At 32.6% G+C, this 22,448-nt stretch overlaps 1 protein-coding gene and 2 long non-coding RNA genes across 7 annotated transcripts in view; 1 reads left to right on the top strand and 2 right to left on the bottom strand.

Moving 5' to 3' along the window:
• Positions 1 to 5,459, bottom strand: part of LOC108741058 — a 48,809-nt gene extending 43,350 nt beyond the window's left edge. The window contains exons 1-2 of one of the 4 annotated variants that reach the window (XM_018475670.1): positions 5,180 to 5,459; positions 1,139 to 1,370 (exon numbers count right to left, since the gene is read on the bottom strand). In XM_018475670.1, the coding sequence (XP_018331172.1) occupies positions 1,139 to 1,240 (102 nt within the window). In that variant the 5' untranslated portion in view covers positions 1,241 to 1,370; positions 5,180 to 5,459. Of the gene's footprint in view, positions 1 to 1,138; positions 1,371 to 2,121; positions 3,628 to 5,179 lie in introns of those variants that run through there. The other 3 variants (XM_018475674.1, XM_018475671.1, XM_018475672.1) reach the window with 3 other exon arrangements.
• Positions 1 to 14,762, top strand: part of LOC108741060 — a 62,775-nt gene extending 48,013 nt beyond the window's left edge. For both annotated transcript variants that reach the window (XR_001938453.2, XR_001938452.1), the window contains exons 4-5: positions 14,167 to 14,239; positions 14,314 to 14,762. This is a non-coding gene — a long non-coding RNA (uncharacterized LOC108741060). The remainder of the gene's footprint in view (positions 1 to 14,166; positions 14,240 to 14,313) is intronic.
• Positions 14,763 to 15,722: 960 nt separating this feature from the next.
• On the bottom strand, positions 15,723 to 18,330 carry LOC108741073. Its single transcript, XR_001938456.1, has 2 exons — positions 17,952 to 18,330; positions 15,723 to 16,187 (listed from the first exon to the last, which is right to left on the bottom strand). It is a non-coding gene; the product is annotated as an uncharacterized LOC108741073 (long non-coding RNA).
• Between the last annotated feature and the right edge of the window lie 4,118 nt (positions 18,331 to 22,448).

Genomic DNA, 22,448 nt, shown 5'->3' with positions numbered 1-22,448 from the left:
GCGGCGGAAAAGAAAAGGTTAGAAGCGTTCGAAATGTGGTGTTATAGGCGGATGATGAGGATAACGTGGGTAGAAAAGGTTAGAAATGAAGAGGTATTGGAAAGAATAGGAGAACAGAGGACTCTATGGAAGTCAATACAAAATAGGCGAGATAGGTTTGTAGGACACCTTCTCAGGCATGAAGGTCTAGTCAGAGACATAGTAGAGGCAGAAACAAGAGTTAAGAGGGGTAGAGGTAGACCTAGATTAGATTACTGTTCGCAAATAGTTAAGAATGTGGGCTGTTATGGTTTTAGGGAAAAGCGAAGTTTAGCTCAGGATAGGAAACAGTGGAGGTACGTGTCCAACCAGTTTTAGGACTGACGACCTTATGATGACGATGAGTAAAATCAACTGCGAAAACTGTTGTGGTATCAGTATTGATCACATGAACTGTATTACAAAACACAGAAAATTAAATTTTCCTCAAATGAGAGTTACCTTATGATAGTATTTTAATCAAAAGAAAGAGGAATTAAAATTAATTAACAATATAAGCAGTAGAATAAGGTAAATCCACAGTTGCACTGTTTTAGAGGTCCTCGTTGCTATTGTGTAGAATCGTAAAATGTATGCCACGAAAGTGCTGTTTAATTGCATTTCTCGACAGTAATGAGACCCTAGACGTTGGCACTTATTACGTTAATGAAATTTCTCATTGAACCTACAGGAATGCCTTCTAATGGTTTGCGTATCCATCCGGTTGCATGTTATTTTATGTGCCTGTATAGAAAGTAGTTCTGTGACGGTCTATTCTAATGCCTTTGCCAAAAGGACAAAGGATCATGTGTTCTCTTCAAACAAGTCCTCCACCGAGGCGCCTTTGTAAGGTTAATCAAGTTCCACAGCTCCTTATTATATTAGATATCGATTTATAGCAAAGCTAAATGAACCACTAAGTAGCTTTTCAACTGTAAGCATATTTTGTTAAAAGGAAGAGTTATGTTTCTCAGAAACAAGGTTGACGTAAAAGATCAGCTATTCGGTAATGTGGTAAAGAAAGTTCAACTGCTACACTGACGTAAATTTTACTTGGTTTATTTTGTACCAGTGAGTACAACTTATTACTACTAACAATAATAGAAAATTTAAAGCTTACCAAAGTATAAATTCCACTTGCGAAACTCCCCTTCCTTACGGACCTCCAACAACAACATGAATGGAGTATAGCCATTTTATTAAACACACTTATTATTGTCATTGACTTTTTAAAATATGATAAAATTTAATTTTGTCACACTGGAGACACTCATATTAAAATAGTTCTATTGTCTTTAATTTTTACGTTACACACCATATTTAATGAAAGTTCAGGAGTTCGTTTAGAAAATCTGAATAAACAAAATATAGGACTGAACGGATTTCCCCTATATTTTTTTTCTGATTTTATATCTACTTACGTAAATTTTCTCAAAAAATGCAAAGCCAAAGCAATTAAGAATACGTATGAGTCAAAGGTCAATAGGTTTAAAAGTAAAATTTCTTAAATGCATCGAAAATTTTCCAAATTCTTTTTCCTGTAAGGTAAGGATTTCTTTTCGTGTATAATCAGTTGTCAAATAATTGCCTGGTTATGTAGAAAATTATCAAATTTCCCAGATAGATAAATGAGACAAATGTATAGTACTTGGTAAAATTATGGATGTAGCTGCTAGTAATTAATATAGAGTGGATCGAACTTTATTAGTAGATCTAATACCACGTTCACCCTCTCACGCATTCCTTTGTAATCAAATTGGCAAATTAAACTTGACCAACGCAAACATGTGTTCAATAATCTGTTACTACATGTACTTAATGAACTTACTAACAAATTGATTAAGGTAAATGTGCTTCATAATATCAACCATGTATCTATGAATATTAAGTAGAGCATAACATTGCTTCAAACTTTCCACTCATAGAACTACTTTAAGAGTTAATTTAACTTTGTTTCTTTCATATACTGAAGCGAAATAAAGTTCGGGATAAAGTAGTCAAGTGCAGACTTTAATTTAACTTAACAATTAATTAAAATGATATATTAATGTCGAGCATTTACTCCACACTGTTGTAAAATCGGAATATTACATATAAAATTACCTTGTTCTCTGTATACAGAATTAATAAATGTATGGTTTTAATTTTAGGCGTTAGAATAATTTAGGGTAGATTGTTAGGGACGCGGAAAACGACTTATTTCGGATCAAATTTCTAAGAACTCTACATTTCCTTGGTTTCCAGTTAATTTTTGACTTCTTTTCCTGATTTTAATTTTTAGGCATATAAAGTAGGACGTTTTGAAAAGTTGCAGTACAAATAATCCAAATTTTTTGATATTGAGCTGCGATTGCTGCAATCAGACACTTAATTTTTTTTTCCATAAAGATTGTGTTTATAAAATTAGTGCACCATGTATATAGTACTGTGGGGATTCTCATGGATATCTAATTACATTTGCAGTTATAAGCATAACTTTTGCTCTAAAATTCTCTGTTATTTTCCTAATTTATCAGACAATATTCACCTCATTGGGGACAATCATGTATGTATGAGTAAAATGGCGAAAAATTGACTTAAGTGAAATATTAAGCCATGCTTTTTTTACTTAAAATTAATGAAAATCGACTGATTTATTTTTTAAGAGGCAGTGATGGATCATTAATTTCAAAGCTTTATTGAGCTTTCTTTTGTGCAAGCGTCTTTACACCACTAACCTTGACCATGAAGGGGGTGATATGAACTTATATACACGTACCCGGCACGGTCGCAGCAGTAAAAAGCAAAACTGTGTTGCGAGAGGGTAAGCGAGGGGTCGGTCGTATAAGGTGTGGCGTCGGCAACATTCCGTTCCGGAAAAGTAGTTACCGTGAAAATCACATTATTAGTTTACCGCAAGGTTCTCTTAATGACTTGATCTCTACATTAATCGGGGGCGGAAAATTCACGTAGGGCTAGAATGAATTTGTTTTGTCTTGTGTGATCGGTGTATAATACAGGCGAAACTGCCGTTTTATATGCGGTCATTAAATGTTAACGTTCGACAATTATATTTAGTTTGCGCGCTTTCTCATCGTCAAATTTAATCATTCGGTGGGGTTGACTATTGCACACGTAACATACACTTCCGCACCCTCACCAATTATGAAGACAATATCACACACTGGAATCGATTCGGCTGTTGTAAACCAACGGAATTTGCCCTATTTGAAATATCTTCGAGAGTAACTTCAGCATAATTACGCGAGGGATTTGGATTTTTATTACTTCTGGTCACGAGGGAGACACACACAGTTAATAGAATAAAATACAGTAGACAACCAAGAAGTATCTGTACCCACTTATGCTCACTGGTTGCTTCTATACGCCCACAATACTTCTTCTTCTTTACTTACTTTTGTTAGTTGAGTTAAAACTTTCAGATACTCATTTTACCAACATTGATTAATTTTACTGAAAATGAGATAGAGCTTGCACATAATTGCTAATGTTCATAGCCAAATATAGGAATGCCTTAAATCACTTTCTGGTTATAACCACGGCATTTTCTCGTTTACACACTGTTCTATGCATAACAATGAGACTACATTAACTTCGAGTGCAATTTAACTTCATAATGTACGTGCGATTCGGTCTGAAATATTATTATCGTACATGGGTGTAGGACTTCATCTGTGTAGGCATTCAATTACCTACTCTGAATGGAGTGCGGTTTGCCGCTAAGAACAGGACTAATTAAGCAATACATTATCTAGGGTTTGTCGACGTAATTGTCAAATATTTGCCGTAAAGCATTTACATCCAATAGGGACCCTTGAGCCGAACCTAACCGTACTACCCTATTATTTACGTAAAAGTCCTTTCACTTTATAAGTAGAATAAACAACGTCCGAGTAGAAATTGTGCATTTTTTAAACTTACTTTCATGTAATTATGCAGAGCAATTCATCCGGATTAAGTGTGACTGACTGACTGACTAACCGAGTCCAAATTCTCTAAAGCTTTACACTTCAGGTCCGGGTTCAATCAAAATTGTCCATTCGGGACTCCATTTGGAGTCAGATGTTCCCGATAAGATTCATATCGCGGCTTTAACAAATTTTGCTGTTGGGATAGGAATACCTACTTTGGAACTTCTTTCAGGTCGATGGATCTTAACAGTCCATTTTTATTACTTCTTGGCACCTTTTTCGTTTCCGACACTTTTTATATTTTTGTCATGTAGAGGAGTAACAATCAGCAAACAAAATTCTTATATGAAAGTATAAAAAAGAAGGGCAGAGGCCGAAAAACGGATGAAGAAAAAGTTATATTAGCCGAAAGAAATATACGACTGTAGGTAATACGATTATAAGTGCTTTAGTGATTTTCTTCCCTTATTCCATAACGAAAGTTATCCTACCCAAATCCTTCTCGTTCGAATTTGTGTAATCCTCCTGGTACGGTCTACAGGTCTCCACCAACGGTATACACGCCTTCGTACTTTATACACACATGCTAAGTTTCTAGAGTTTGTATGACCGACTCGTAAGCTAAGGATTAACTTAATTCGCTCAAGTGTTAAAAAGGTTTATTTTATTTAAATAGCTACTCGTCTAACAAGTAAAACTGCAAATTTCACAAAGATAAATAAACATTTAAAACACTTGCTTTGGTTTCCGAAATACGTTAGAAAATTCTCTGACAAATGTTCTGGTATTAGTAACACTATTTTCAAAGAGTTTTAAGTCTTCAGTTTCAATTACTACCGTGAAGTATTTTGCTACATATTATATTGACGCAAACTGTTGCTCGAAAGGCGGTTATTGTAAACTTCCGCAAACTTCCCATTTATGTTCATTCGTAGAAAGCAATTGGATTAATAGGTACAAAAACTATATTAATTCAAAATAAAATCATCGTTAGTTTAAACCAAATAAGTAGTTATATCTAATGGATTCCGGCCGTGAAAGCCTTTGTTCTTGTAGTTATATCTAATAATAATAACGCAGTTTACAAAATATATATTATTGTTTCAGAACACTACAGCCGATTTTGTCTTGACCTATTGACCTTTTGAAAATGAATATGTAACTATTACTATAATTATTGTAGTAAAAGAATAATAGTGAAACAAACTGTGTCCTTCCCATAGTACAATAGTTTGGTTCAGGCTACTTACAGGGTCGCATAGTCGTATATTTTTGTTTATGACTTAGCAAGTAGGTAACACTCCATTAACTATACATGTAAACAAATTGCACTACGATGAAACTACAATAGCAATAACAACAAAAAAGAAGGAGACAGAAGGTAGTGTTTACATAAAACACATTTGATTACATTACGTTCGATTTAACTAATTAGATTTTCGATAATATTGTCTTTAAAACACGTGGTTGAATTCGGATCGGGGAAAATCGCGATGCAAGCTACGGAAAAGAGGGAAGCACACTGACAACAGTTTTCCGTCTACCGCGTCGGGACGCCCGGCGTCGTTTAGCAACTATACCAGTATAATAGACATGCGCATGTAAAACATACATACAAAGGATATACCTACAAATTTAAATATCTACAGTATCTACAGTTCAAACCAGTAATAATTGATAATTAACTGCAATGAGTATTTTCATAGCTTTTGCCAGGTTTTAGTAGAACAGGAAGTCCTAGTAAAATAGATAAGTATACCAATGGGTAGTAGTAAACACTTGTAAACCTTGTTATTAACCTTCTGATATATTAGCCCACTATTGGCTCATCGTTCTTGGATTCATTTTATATCTAAAATATTTTGGCTTGCATGTACTTAAATGATTTATTGAATAGCATTTTATATTGATTTCGAATCAGTCAATGTCATACGCAGTAGATACAAGGGTGTAATATATTATATAACATGTATGAATTCCTGATTGGGCACTTAAAGCGTTTAAAAATGCATGTTCTTTGGTATAAATAAATAACACCGATACTACAGCAAAAAATCGGGAACTCTCAAGCGTCAAAAATAAAACAGAAGGATAATGATCTAACCAATAAACAAACACCAAATATTTATCTCTCAATTAAAATTAGTTAGAATCAAATCGGTAGACATTAATCAACTAATTTTCATTATAATCATAATATACATTCATAAAACGATTGAGATTCACAAACTAAGACTTACAATTAACTGTGCGATCGAGACCAAGACTAAATGAGCAAGACAAAGACCAATAGTAAGACTTATTAGCATTCTAGCAAAATACAATTGTAAAGTAGAATGAAGTAACTCATTAAAAATTTTATGTAAACAAATATACACAAATTGCGGTATTATTAGAAATATTTAATGAGCTAATCTTCGCATTTCCTTAAAACTAGAACATCCTTAACTATTTGCAAACAGTAATCTAATGTAGGTCTATCGCTACTCCTACTCTCTAAACTCCTGTTTCTGCTTTTAATATGTCTCTGACTAGACCTTCATGCCTAAGAAGATGTCCTACCAATCTATCTCGTATATTTTTATTGAGTTCCATAGAGTATTAGTGTGTTAAAATTCCACCAACAACAAAATGTTCTAATTTTCCTACAAAATTTGTGTGTGAGTTCTACATAAAGTAAGGAAGTAGTTCAGATTTCGTTACATTTAGATTGAAGGTGTTTGATGTGTAGCATTGGTAATGGGTGACGAGAAGAAATTCGTGATTCGCTTTCGAAATTCAAAATTTATTTGCTTCGGTGAATTTCAAAAGCAAATCGCACGTCTCACTAAACCGTACAGCAGCTTCGTAAGTCCATCCATAAAACATGAGAAATTCGTATTACGATCAAAGTTGTACGTGTGCGTCTTTATTTGAATACGACGAAATATGTGTGACGATAGTTGTCTGTTGCCGATACAGTAAATTAGAAGTCACTTTTCATTTACGAACTGATGGACTTTATCAGGCGTTTGTGTTATATAAATTGATAAGTTCACGTCAGAATTAATTACCGTTGTAATTTAGAAACATTTAGCTCGTCAATATTCTATCTCAAAATTAATCATCAATCAAATCGAACCAAAAATCTACTAACAATTGTTTACAGACTAAAAAGCAGCAAGTCTCTTCTCAGGCAATTAATTTAGAAAGATTTTGCATTTTTCTGTCCTAATTGTGTTTGTAATAGCTCTGTGTACCAGTTTACAATTACGTAAAAAGAAATAGTCAAAACAAATATAATTTACGGTACATTTTTATGAAGAGTTGTTTCAAGAAAACGATTTGCCAATATTTTCGACGAGTGACGAATTGAGAACTGAACATAGGAATATTCTATTACATTAAATCATCCTTTGAAAAATGCGATGAAGTGTAGGAAAATTCGTACAAATGCCTTCAACCATCTTTTCGTATAAATAATAAAGTAATATGAGAGCGAGACAAAATTTTATGATAAATATTTGAGCGTATATTCTTTATTTACGTATCTAAAAGATATTATAATANGCAATTTCATTGCCACTTCGGAATTTCGTATACATTTCAATATATACTAGCGATGAATTGGGAACCGAACATAGGGATATTCTAGTCTTTTATTTATCTTTTGAAAAATATGAAGGTACAAAAATGCCTTCAATCATTCTTTCATATAAATAATAAAGTAATATGAGAGCGAGACAAAATTTTATGATAAATATTTGAGCGTATATTCTTTATTTACGTATCTAAAAGATATTATAATAACATTGTGGTTAGGTACGAATTTAATTTTGGTGCTCGGTGTCTTTATCTGCTGTATTTTACGTACCTACGAAGGTAAATTGAATTACTTAATAATTTTGCACATAAAGCGAAAATTCTGCCGGTTTATATTCAAAAGCTTTTTGTCGGGCTAAATAATACATAAACATGTACATCGTATGCTAATGGTTGTTTCATTATATTTTTAAATCACGCTCGTCGTTATTGTGTTGCTTGTCGTTGTCGGCGTCTCACGATCAGCGAGAGAGACCCGAGTTTGTGTGTGGTCAGGTGCGATAAAGCTCACGTAGCAAAACGGAGCTTTTGCCCGAGAGGGTATTTGGGTTGGTGAAAATCCTATGGGAGAAGTGAGAGCGGGATGCGGACGTGGACTACACCTCTCTGTAGTCTCGGAAATGAAATATGGGAACGGAATATTAAAATTTAAGCAATAGCTCCTTCGGTTTGCCGATTTATTAGACGGCGCCCTTTTAAATGACGGCATATTACAACATCTAAAGAAACATTCCCCACAAAAAACGACTCAGCTAGCTCGACCAGTAAGGTTGGAATGTAAAATTTGTTTTAGCAAATAACAAAGTTGTAGATATTATGAGAAGGGAGTTGTATCTATTAGAAAATTAAATTACTGTCAAAATAACATATAAAATGAACAAAAGAAAAGTATAGTAATAATGCATACCTAGTATGCTTTCAATTTATAGAAATAGAAAAAATTCTGACTTTTTTTGATTAAGAGTAAATCAAAGTTTTAGTGGAAATTAAGTATTCTATATCAAGTTTACCGTAAGCATTTCTGCAGTATACAAAAATTTTCCGCATGCGAGCTGTTGAAATGACGACGTTGTATGAACCCTAAGAATTTCTGAATAAAAAGCTAATGGCATTTTGAGCTCGTTAAGCACATCAAACTTTCATCAGCATAGTGTTTGTATCTGACTGTAGGAAACAGTAACAGTGTATTGGTAGATACATGTATCACGAAGACGATGCACTTAATTGATTTGATAATTTTAAAAACATTTTCTTAGCGCATCGATAAATTCCTAAGAAAAATTTAAAATGTAAATAACTTGGAAACAGTTTAGACTTTAAGGTCAGCTATTATAGAAAATTTAACAATTAAACGAATCGTTACGTAAATTACTGCAAAAGTTCCGAATTAGACTTAACAAAGGGTAAAATAAAAGGAAGGTCGCGGCAGCGTAAAACAATTGCCTCAGGATCTAACAAGGTGGGTTGGTCCTGCCGTGTAGATATTGTAAAGGAATAAGTTTAGAATGTAATTTAACGCTTCGACAAACTTAACTTCTTCTACGTTTTAGACTACTCGCCCTCTTTATCGTTCTTTACGACTAACTAAATTACTTTATAAACAGCCAAGTCCATATAATGCTTCATTCGCAAGTAGACATCTTTTTCTACCTATAAAGCCGAACAGAGTACTTTTCCACAGTAAAACAGATTATTATGACTTCTTTACTTTCTTTTTCAATTTGGAAACAATTTACTTTTTTGTGCTTCACAATTTGACTTTCTTATGTATATATATATATATATAATATTATTGTTGTTAAAAATAACATGTTCGTTAAAAGAAAAAGAAGAAGTATACTTTTATCATCATAAGATGTAAGAATATCCTGCAGGCATTTATTACTTTAGTCAACAGTAATAATAATAAAACTCCGTGCGCGGGACAAAAAAGCCGTACAAAGTTTAGATGAAATTTCTTACAACCCGAGATTGCTTTAGGGAAGAATCTCAAAATAAGCAGTGCGTACTAAGGATAGCTAATTCCTGAAGGTTTAATTGTTTTACTAACGACAAGGTACCTATATGACGTTTATGTAGGGAATAATTTAAATTTTTTTTGGGTAGAAATGTCATAATTTCACTTTTTTCTTAACATAATCTAATGGCTATGAAGATTGGTCTCTTGTGTGATAAAAAAAACAAATACTGTAAATATAACCTTTCGTAAACCAAGCATACATTATGTTGTCGTAGGAATCATCCTTCATTTGTATAGCTCCAATTTCATTTTTTAGCCTTGTAGATTCGAATACCGTATATTGATGAATAATAATGTAAATTGGTACCATTAAAAAGAGCGCAGTTGCCATTATTTCGCAAACAGGATAAAGCTTATTTTCCCGAAAATACAACTACTATTCTACCAGATAACAAACAATAAAGAAATGCTGGATTATATTTCCGGAATTTACAAATCGCGATCTACTAGAGATCTGGCATGTATGGTATGACAGAGAAAACGTTTTCTGCCATTACTGTTTAAAATTTAAAGTACTGTTCGTCTTTGAAGTTAAATTTTACTTTGGAAACTCTATGACCTAGAAAGAGAACGAGGAAGTGGATGAAATGAGCCACATAAGAGATCGATTGCACGGTTATATACGGATCTTGCATTCTAGAATATTACCTTTCGTCCAATAAATTGTGAACAAAAGTATTATGTAGACAGGGAATCATCCAAGTCGGTTTTACAAGTTTTAAGTCGGATAATAAAACTGACATTTTTGCTAAGTAATAAATTTTATTATGCTACAAAGTACAGGAGATACCGTTTATAAAATAAACTTTTTTAAAAAATAGTGAGGTTGGTATACTTACGTTTTCTTTTGAGTTAATGATATTTGTCTTTTTTTCTGGCAATTGGCAATTTTCTTCAAGCTGAAGAAAAAGTAATATTATTAACGATGTTGGAATTTCGTTCATGATTGGAAAGCTTCGTTACCGTTTAAATTATTCATCCTCAACTAAATGAAAAAAAATTCTTCTTTGTAGGTACATAATTAAGCGCTTTAAATATTAAGGCAGTAAAAGCTGGAATATAATAAATTAGGTAGCTATATTATACGGCTTTGAAATTATTTTTTTCTGGCGCAGAAAGAATTAATATTTGTTTCTTGTTTGAAAATATCTGATGAAGCTTTTCTTATTCAAAAATATTCAGATGTACCTAAGGCTATTCAGCTAATAATACAACTCATGATTTCTACAATACATTCGGCAATCATTTTGCCTTACTTGTACGTCATGTCTAACTTTAGGCATTTTATTAACTTTTAACTTTTTACTCTTAAAAGCATCCTAATGATCGTTTTATGAGTAATCGTATTAAGCAACTAAGTTTAAAAATGATCGAGCAACTATGTTCGGAAACCATTTATTTATCTCATTTTTACTTCGCATTCTTTACACGGACGTGTAAAAAGCCGCTCGTTTAGTTTAATGTGTCCCGTTCCCCGTTCCATTTGAAGACGCATTAGGAGAACTTCATCTTCGACTCGTAACTTTTTACAACTCGTTTGTCATTGATTGATTGTCTAAGTGATGGATTGCTGTCTAATCACTGCTATTCTTTAGCGATATATGTATATAATTCCGATCCATTCGCACCTCCAACTTTTGCTATCCATCTTCAGCTTTCAACTGAATCCCATCCCCGCTTTTATGGTCGCTTTATTTTTCGAAAAATCGTCACCATTATTCTGTCAGAGACGTCATATCGATCAAGTTTAGGATTTACTCGCAGGTCACGATTACAAATCATCTAGTTCCATTGGTTTGGTATAGATTTTGAAAAACTGAATGTCTGCCAAGCTAGCATATACTTACATACCAAATTACAAAACGATTCATATGAGAATTTGGTGCTAATGAAAATTAGTGGTGGTTCTGAGTGAAGGCTAATAATGCAGTGCTTCTTCCCTCCAGCATCCAGCTGACACACTTATACCGAAAAATGCTTAATGTTTGAAAAATACTGGAAGTATTGTAAGATTTCTGTAATTTTCTGGTTGTTACCAAATTGTTTTTCGGTTTATAGACCACATAATACACGTGAAAAAGTAATAAGTTCTTGTGTAGAATATTCTTGTTTCACTTTATTACATTTTAGTACAAGAATTAGACGAAAATTATAATGGCATTATTGATAATTTTGTTTGCAGTCTTACTATACTAATAATACTTTTCAAACTTACTGTTTTATTTTAAACACTTAAAAGCATGAAATTATGACATAGGTACCTACTTTTGGAAGCAAAGAATTTTGGTGTGGGTGTGTACTTTCTTAGCCCTTACCCAGAACCCTCAATAATTTTTTATGAGGAATGCAGCATCAAATATTAATTTAATTAGGGTACCTACTAAATTCTCAAGCGAATCGTTTTATGATTTTGTGATGTAGGTGTACCAGTTTGATTGACATAAAAATTGACGAATTTCTGGAACACAAATTAACAACTTTTGTGCTAAATCCATTGTTATTGTTTCTCAAACAATTATTGACCCACCATTTATCATCAACGGCTCATTAATTAATTTGATTTTGCCAGATTTCTATGTGACTATCATCAAAGGACACATTACAGTAAGTTACTGGTTAATGCCTAAAATCCTTGTAATTCTGTGTGTCGAATACAACCTGATCGTATTGTTTCCGAGTCATTAAAAATACCATTTATATATATACACGTGCACATAGATACGATTTAAAAGCAGCATTTAACTACTTTTTTTACTGAATTGTTTATCTAGTTTCAAAATTGATTTTAGGTTTTAACGAATTTAATGTAGTCTCTATATTTATACAGCGACCCACATATTTCGCAAAAGAAAGTAAGAAGAAAAGGAAATATAACACTGGGAAACTTTTTAAGAACAACAAAATTGAATAGCAGGAATTAATATTTACGTAGAATATCAGTCAATGTTTCTTTATAAAATGGGATAAGTAAATTCTCGGAACGGAGATGTACAACAGATCTGTCAAACGATACGTTCAATTTGTTTTCAATAAACTTTTTCACATTAAAAATACTTTTTGTATCTCCAGAATCCATTAGACTGATACTATTGTAAAATTGTACTTAATTGTGTTTTATTTATCAATGTATATTGTACCGCACAATTTAGAGGTTCAGGCTATAACTTAGCGGTAGACTCTAAAGGGATTGCCCGACCGCTAGCATTTGTAACAGGTGGAAATATAACAAGCATTTTTTTTGCATTGCAATTTTAGTAACTACAATACGTTATTAAGTAGAGATGTACCGATTCTCTTCATAAACATGAAGAGAGGATAAGATAATCGTATGCAACGATTATAGTTGGAAACTGTTTGAAGATCCAAAATTGGATCGGATAGTAGTGAAAGCGGACAATTCTATTGTGGAAAACGTCGGGTTTATCTGGGAATTCATTGGAGTTTTATGTAAGTTAATTTGTACTTCTCGAGGAGAATCCAATTTGACCTGCCGATGGCGCTCCTTGCGCTCGCGCTCGTCTGATAAATACTTGTACTGTTTGCATAAGTTTCGACAGGAATTCTTTCACCGCTTTACAATTGTTCCGGTTCGAATGGGGCGATTTTGGATTGATAAGGGAGTAACGGCATCCTATAAAGGCAAACGTCTCTTTAATGAAATTTCCCTGTTTACAAACGACAACTTAGAAGTAGGTAACTCAGTTTTACGTAAGCAACCCGCTTACAGTTACGTTCTTCTATCTCTTTATTTAGTCAACTACTTTTCAAAGAAAATCCTCGTCTTTTTCTAAGGCAAGTACGTTTATGTCAGGTGTGGTTTTTCAAATTTTCAAATTATTTCTTTTTCTTTTAAATTAAAAAAAAAATATATGCAATTTGTACATAAATAAGTGTGCGAATAGATTTTTAAACAAAGCCCTGAAATACTTAATTCCTTTGTATTCTGTTTTAAAATAGACGTCTATAAAGTTACAAAAACAGCTTTTTAATAGGCGCATTTAAATAATTCCTGCCAAAAATTACCTAAAAGTACTATATTATAAATAACAAATTATCTCTGAAGTTTATTGGATTCAGAAATTAAGTCAGTTCCTATATTAATATCAGTGGCAACTGTTATAATAGTGGAATAATAATTTTAACAGTTATTGAGGTTGGTAAAAAAGATTGTTCCTATCTTACTTTTTATTCAATCCACAGCTGTATTCGGTCGACATCGTTGTCCTTTAACGGTGTTCTGTCCTTCGTGAGTGATTATACATTAAATTTATTTATTGTACAGTATAGTTGTAACAATAAACAAAATTTAATTGTTAGAAATGCATTAAGTGTATATATACTTGTTAATAAATAACAATTGTGACCGAAACCGATGTGAAAGCCGATGGAAATTTTCCAACATATCTAACAAAGAAGGTAGAAAATTGCCCATCTTTTCTAATCCTTTGTTATTAAAGATTTACTAAAATTGTTATTAATGAGAGTGTGAATGAGGGTGTGCGAATGTAGTGGTGGACGTACGGGGTGGGAAGGGGAGAGAGTGTATTAAAGCGTTTTACAAAAATCTATAGTTGTAACTTTTTGTTTTTCCTTTGTTCTACAGTAGTGTGCTTTACAGTTGTTTCTTTGTTTCAGAAATTCCTAAAAATATGATCGAGACTTGTACTGGTGAAGCAGTTGGAAATTTAGCATCTATGAAAGTCGAACGGTAAGCTTTTTTAATTAATAATAACTATCAGCTTTGGAGAGGTATTTATTAGAAATGTATTTCCGTTGTTTCAGGTTCTGTAACGACTGAGGACATCCTTAAGCCACGGCAGTTTTCTTTCCATCCCATATCGAAGACTCTAAGTGATGAATTAATTATTCTTTCAATAATGTGTAACTAAAAGTGGATTTATTGAACAAAGTTTCAGTTTTATAAATTAATCCTAATTTAATTTTTCTCATAACTTATGACACTTATAAATTCATGTTCACTTAATATTTCATTTGTTTAGTAATTCTGAAGTGTTTAACTCATTATCTCATCTTTTGCAGTTACTTCTCCAATTTATTTATCTGCTTATCTCTTGTTCTAATTTTATTTTAGTTGTTCGTGAATTTTCTTTTAAATTTATTATTGTTACTTATTTAGAATATTTAACAACACAGTCACTAAATCCACTTTTATAAATTAATGTGTTGTAATGAAATATTTAACAAATAGCTTCTCAGTTTAAACTGTATTGGTGAATGTTTNCTTGAACAAAGCGGTTTATAATGAGTAGCCATGGATTTTTACAGGTTTCATATTGATTCCAGGTATAGTTTGCAATATTTGACGTTTTAAATAATAAAATTGTTTATAAAAAAACTCTCGACCATTTTTCGGAAAAACACCAGTAAAAATACATCGAAAAATCCACTTTTATAAATTAATGTGTTGTAATGAAATATTTAACAAATAGCTTCTCAGTTTAAACTGTATTGGTGAATGTTTTAATTTATGTTAAGGTAATATTAATTTGACATGTACTTACCATATATTTATTCATGTTTATAGGTGTAATTTATGATACCTAGATTTATAAGATGCTATAAATACCATTGTAATAATAAATCGTTAGGGATTGGGAATTTATTATGGAGAGAGAGTGATGGAAAGTAGAACGACTGATGGTGAATGAGAATAAGTAAAAGGGAATAAATGAAGAGTGTGGCAGTATATAGGAATGAATCAGTGCGAGAATATGTGAGGGTGACTGAGAGCAAGTAAGAGATGGTCAGGGTGAGAATGTGCCTTCATATTCTCATCTTGATGATCCCTTATTTGTTCTGTGAGGGGGTGAATGTGATGGTGAATAGTGTGATTGCAAGCGTGAATGGGGATAAATGGGAGATGGTTGGGGTGAGAATGTGTGTAAGAGGGAGAGAGAGAGAGAGTATGCATGTGAGAGTGAGAAGGGAGGCGGTGGGGTAAAAGTCCCTACAATCTCCCCTCTCTCTCTCACACATGTGTATTTTCTCCTTCTTTCCTTCTTGAAAACACACATTCTTACTCTAATGATCCCCCATTTGTCCAGTGAGGGTGTGAATGGGTCCGTCCCGCCCCGTACACCCACCCCTACGGGGCGGGAAGGGCTGGGGAGGGGTGGGAGGGGAGGGAAGGGAAGGGAGGGCGCGAGGGAGAAACACAATAAAAGACAACGTAAACCTTAAAAATGTTTTTTATTTATTTAAAAAAAAAGGACAAAAATGAATTTTTCACGCCTACCAGGTTTAGTAAGTTATGTTTTGCTTATTCGAAGACCGTCCGGGACAAGGCCCGGCGATTGGTGCATCCAAATTTGAACTTGAAAGTATCCAACACTCGAAATTTGGAAGTCCCGAGATGCTGAGTTTCGGGAACTTCGCAATGCGAAACTCAAGATCTCCAAAAAAATGAATCCCGAAAGGGGATTCATAGTTTTGGAGGTCCTGAGATTCGAATTCCGAAGTTTCCAAAACTCAGGATCTCGGAACATCCGAGATTCCGAGGGTTGGACGCTTCCGAGTTCGAATTCGGACGCACCAGAACACTCCCGACCCGACACACGCGATCCACTACGGTCCTCGGACGGATGGCGAAGATCCATGCTCGGATGTACCAGGTCCCAATGGTGATGATGGCTCCACTGTAAGAAAATAGAAAATAAGATAAATACAAAAAAAAATTGAAGAAAGTTGATTACAAGCTACAAATAATGTTAAATAAATTAAAATAATCAGTTAATAATAAAGGAAAAGAAAGGAAAGATGTTTCAACAAAACTGTTTATTCCTCGACAATTGTTTCTAAAGAATACAATAGTACAATAGTACTTTTGAAAATGACCTTTTATAGAGATCAAAACAATTGTCGAGGAATAAACAGTTTTGTTGAAACATCTTTTCCTTTCTTTTCCTTTATTATTGAAAATGTTTCATCGAGAATACAGCATTGAAAGTTTAAATATTATAATCGGTTAATAATGATCTACGTTAATCTATGATAATGAGATAATTTAATTCTCTATATTGTAAATGTAGAAAAATGAAATAATGATTACAAGTCATTAAAAGAAATAATACTAAATGTTGCAATGCTGACAATGGCCCTAAAGTAAAAAAAAGGAAAGAGAAATTAAAGTTAAGTTAAAGGTGAAATTAATTAAAAAAATAAATGTTTTAAAAAAGAGATAAATACAAGTAATGGAAATGAATAACATCATAGTTGAATATCTAAGTTTGCCCTAAAAGGAAGGACAGGTGAAAAGATATAATGGTAAGTTATGCTAAGATAAGATAATGTGTTAATGTAATTATATAAATTTAAGTGTGAACTAAAATAAAAAGAATTGTGAACTTTAAAGGATTAAAAACAGATACCGGCTGCTGTTTCACATTTGTCACAACTTAAAGGAAATAATTATGGTAAAGGCTGCTCTGAAGTGGAAAACGTGCAATAAAATATTATAATAAATAAAAACGTGTACTAATTTTATCCTATAAAACTATTTATTATATTTTTAAAGACAAAGTCATTAAAACAATTGAAAGAGAAAAAATAAAATTAGACAAATTACCGATAAGTTTCGTNGTTTAATTTTACCAGAAATTACGTTTCATTTCTTAAAACAAATTACGAATTAGTTTATGAATTTAACAAGCATCAGAGTTGTTTTACCGTACAGATCCTATAAAACTATTTATTATATTTTTAAAGACAAAGTCATTAAAACAATTGAAAGAGAAAAAATAAAATTAGACAAATTACCGATAAGTTTCGTCAAAATACGAAAATGTCTTACAATTAATTTGATTTGAACCATTGTAATAAATAAAAAGATTGTTAATGATAATTAAATGTAATGTTAAATATTGAAGACTGACCTAATGTGAAAATAAGAGAATAAAAGTTAATAACAACTAAAAAATCGTCCTCTGATGATATTATATGCACGAAATAGAAAAAAATATTGTTATTAATAATTAAGAGAAAATATTCCTGTGTTAAATGCTTCGTAGTGCTTCTGATATTAAACAGGGATGGATAAAGTTACATCAAAACAAAAAATACGTTCTGGTTTTCTGATTTTAAATATTTGTAAGAAAAGCAGTGTTTTCGGTGTATTTTGCCCGTATAATCCGAACTCGAAAATCGTTATTCTGAAAAATGGTCAGGGAATTTTTTATAAACAATTTAATTGTTTAAAACGCCATATATATTACCAATATCTTACAGTAATTCTTGAACAAAGCGGTTTATAATGAGTAGCCATGGATTTTTACAGGTTTCATATTGATTCCAGGTATAGTTTGCAATATTTGACGTTTTAAATAATAAAATTGTTTATAAAAAAACTCTCGACCATTTTTCGGAAAAACACCAGTAAAAATACATCGAAAACACGTACTCACTCGTTATCCCAGAACTCAGCCACGAGAACGTCTTAATTGGCGGATTGTTGGTTTAATCTTATTCATTAAAAGAAACAAATTACAAAGTGAAACAGTCAAAGATGAATGTTTAAATCTGAAAATGTAAAACAAACAGCCAAAAGTTCCATCACAATAAAAAAATTTGTTAATTTTGTACTTGAATTAAACAATTATAAATAATAAAACACATTTTGTATCATGACGATATTGTTCCGACCATTACATCACTATAAAAAGTATTTGTGGTACTGTTGATGTGTTGATAATTGTGTAAAAATCGCAACGATATCATCAAAATATATACACAATTTCTGAAACAAACAAAGTGTTTTTCTTATTTATATTTATTGTTTAATGTGGTAAGATTAATGTGAAAAGTTTGTTAAGAATTGAATAATTTTNCTTTCAACCCTTTATTTCAAAGCGTCTTTTTTATTTTCTAATAAATTAATTTCTCCCTTATTAAACTAAGTAAAAGTACCAAAATGCATTAAGGTCGTCATGGGCTATCAGTGAGAAGAATTTTATGGTCGGAAATTGTCAGGTTGCGTTTGAAACCCTTTATTTCAAAGCGTCTTTTTTATTTTCTAATAAATTAATTTCTCCCTTATTAAACTAAGTAAAAGTACCAAAATGCATTAATGTCGTCATGGGCTATCAGTGAGAAGAATTTTATGGTCGGAAATTGTCAGGTTGCGTTTTCAACCCTTCAGACAAAAACCTCTCTTTATTTTCTGATAAATTAATTTCTCCCTTATTAAAGTAGCTGAAAGTACCAAAATGCGTTAATGTCGTTATGGGCTATCAGTGAGAAGAATTTTATAGTTGGAAATTGTCAGGATACACTTTCAACCCTTTAGACAAAAGCTTCTTTTTTTATTTAAACTAGGTAAAAGTACCAAAAAGCATTAATGTCGTCATGGGGTATCAGCGAGAAGAATTTTATGGTCGGAAATTGTCAGGATACACTTTCAACCCTTTATTTAAAAGCGTCTTTTTTATTTTCTAATAAATTAATTTCTCCCTTATCAAACTAGGTAAAAGTACCAAAATGCATTAATGTCGTTATGGGCTATCAGTGAGAAGAATTTTATAGTTGGAAATTGTCAGGATACACTTTCAACCCTTTATTTAAAAGCGTCTTTTTTATTTTCTAATAAATTAATTTCTCCCTTATCAAACTAGGTAAAAGTACCAAAATGCATTAATGTCGTTATGGGCTATCAGTGAGAAGAATTTTATAGTTGGAAATTGTCAGGATACACTTTCAACCCTTTATTTAAAAGCGTCTTTTTTATTTTCTAATAAATTAATTTCTCCCTTATCAAACTAGGTAAAAGTACCAAAATGCATTAATGTCGTTATGGGCTATCAGTGAGAAGAATTTTATAGTTGGAAATTGTCAGGATACACTTTCAACCCTTTATTTAAAAGCGTCTTTTTTATTTTCTAATAAATTAATTTCTCCCTTATCAAACTAGGTAAAAGTACCAAAATGCATTAATGTCGTTATGGGCTATCAGTGAGAAGAATTTTATAGTTGGAAATTGTCAGGATACACTTTCAACCCTTTATTTAAAAGCGTCTTTTTTATTTTCTAATAAATTAATTTCTCCCTTATCAAACTAGGTAAAAGTACCAAAATGCATTAATGTCGTTATGGGCTATCAGTGAGAAGAATTTTATAGTTGGAAATTGTCAGGATACACTTTCAACCCTTTATTTAAAAGCGTCTTTTTTATTTTCTAATAAATTAATTTCTCCCTTATCAAACTAGGTAAAAGTACCAAAATGCATTAATGTCGTTATGGGCTATCAGTGAGAAGAATTTTATAGTTGGAAATTGTCAGGATACACTTTCAACCCTTTATTTAAAAGCGTCTTTTTTATTTTCTAATAAATTAATTTCTCCCTTATCAAACTAGGTAAAAGTACCAAAATGCATTAATGTCGTTATGGGCTATCAGTGAGAAGAATTTTATAGTTGGAAATTGTCAGGATACACTTTCAACCCTTTATTTAAAAGCGTCTTTTTTATTTTCTAATAAATTAATTTCTCCCTTATCAAACTAGGTAAAAGTACCAAAATGCATTAATGTCGTTATGGGCTATCAGTGAGAAGAATTTTATAGTTGGAAATTGTCAGGATACACTTTCAACCCTTTATTTAAAAGCGTCTTTTTTATTTTCTAATAAATTAATTTCTCCCTTATCAAACTAGGTAAAAGTACCAAAATGCATTAATGTCGTTATGGGCTATCAGTGAGAAGAATTTTATAGTTGGAAATTGTCAGGATACACTTTCAACCCTTTATTTAAAAGCGTCTTTTTTATTTTCTAATAAATTAATTTCTCCCTTATCAAACTAGGTAAAAGTACCAAAATGCATTAATGTCGTTATGGGCTATCAGTGAGAAGAATTTTATAGTTGGAAATTGTCAGGATACACTTTCAACCCTTTATTTAAAAGCGTCTTTTTTATTTTCTAATAAATTAATTTCTCCCTTATCAAACTAGGTAAAAGTACCAAAATGCATTAATGTCGTTATGGGCTATCAGTGAGAAGAATTTTATAGTTGGAAATTGTCAGGATACACTTTCAACCCTTTATTTAAAAGCGTCTTTTTTATTTTCTAATAAATTAATTTCTCCCTTATCAAACTAGGTAAAAGTACCAAAATGCATTAATGTCGTTATGGGCTATCAGTGAGAAGAATTTTATAGTTGGAAATTGTCAGGATACACTTTCAACCCTTTATTTAAAAGCGTCTTTTTTATTTTCTAATAAATTAATTTCTCCCTTATCAAACTAGGTAAAAGTACCAAAATGCATTAATGTCGTTATGGGCTATCAGTGAGAAGAATTTTATAGTTGGAAATTGTCAGGATACACTTTCAACCCTTTATTTAAAAGCGTCTTTTTTATTTTCTAATAAATTAATTTCTCCCTTATCAAACTAGGTAAAAGTACCAAAATGCATTAATGTCGTTATGGGCTATCAGTGAGAAGAATTTTATAGTTGGAAATTGTCAGGATACACTTTCAACCCTTTATTTAAAAGCGTCTTTTTTATTTTCTAATAAATTAATTTCTCCCTTATCAAACTAGGTAAAAGTACCAAAATGCATTAATGTCGTTATGGGCTATCAGTGAGAAGAATTTTATAGTTGGAAATTGTCAGGATACACTTTCAACCCTTTATTTAAAAGCGTCTTTTTTATTTTCTAATAAATTAATTTCTCCCTTATCAAACTAGGTAAAAGTACCAAAATGCATTAATGTCGTTATGGGCTATCAGTGAGAAGAATTTTATAGTTGGAAATTGTCAGGATACACTTTCAACCCTTTATTTAAAAGCGTCTTTTTTATTTTCTAATAAATTAATTTCTCCCTTATCAAACTAGGTNTTTTTTATTGTTCGTGTACATAATAAAAATATGTTGAGGGGTTTTTCTAGAGTGAGAGTGAAAGTATGAGAGTAGAATAATTATGAGAATGAAAGTTTTTGAGAGGGCGAAAAAGGGAAGTGAGAAAGAAAATACGTGAATGAATGAAAATTTGGATATGAAGGTGAAAGAAATAGTGCATTTGTGAGGGAATGTTTGAATGATGGAGTGGGATGAAAATGAAAGGGTGATACTGTGTATGTGTGTATGAAGGTATTGTTTGAGAGGATGGGGTGTAAAAGGGAGAGAGAAATGTGTATGTGGGGGTTTGAATGGAAGCATGGGGTCGTGAAGAAGTGAGATGAGAGTGTATATATAGCGTGTAAGTATGGATGTGAGAAGATGGTGTGTGAAAGGGGGAGAGAGATATATACGTGTGTTGGTTTGAATGAGAGAATGGGGATGTGAAATTGAAGCTTGTGTGTATATATGAGTGTTTGAATGATTGTATGGGTATGTGAGGCATTTGAATGAGAGAGAACAGGGTGTGGATGAATGTGAAGGCGTATAAGTGTATGGATGAAACAATGGGGTGTGAAAGGGAGAGAAATATGTGCGCATGATGGCTTGAATGGAAGAATGAGGGCGTGAAGGAAAGGATGTGACTGTATGTGTGTGTATGAGGGTTTGACTGAGAGAGTTGTGTGAGGGAGGATGAATAAATGCGTGAGAGAATGTATGAGAGGGTGTGTATAAGAGTCTGGTGGTATGCATGAGAGAGAGAAAGAGAGAGTGTGAGAGCGCTTATGTGTGTATGTGGGATGGATGGAGTATGAACAGGGGTGAGGATGAGACGGAGAGGATGTGAGGGTATGCATGAGAGCATGAGGTTATGCATGAGAGAGAGTGCGTGTGTGCGTACGTGTGCATGTGGAGTGCGAATGAGAGAGAACGTGTGTATGTGGGGCACATGGGGGGTGTGAATGAGAGAGAGCGTGTGCGCGTGTGTGTGTGGGGGACACGGGGGTGTGAATGAGAGAGAGTGAGTGTGTGTGTGAGTGCGGGGTAAGGGGGAACCCGGGGGGACGG

This window comes from Agrilus planipennis, unplaced genomic scaffold (assembly GCF_000699045.2).
Source record: "Agrilus planipennis isolate EAB-ADULT unplaced genomic scaffold, Apla_2.0 scaffold156, whole genome shotgun sequence".
NCBI lineage: Eukaryota > Metazoa > Arthropoda > Insecta > Coleoptera > Buprestidae > Agrilus > Agrilus planipennis.
This window is presented reverse-complemented; position numbering and strand designations above follow the sequence as displayed.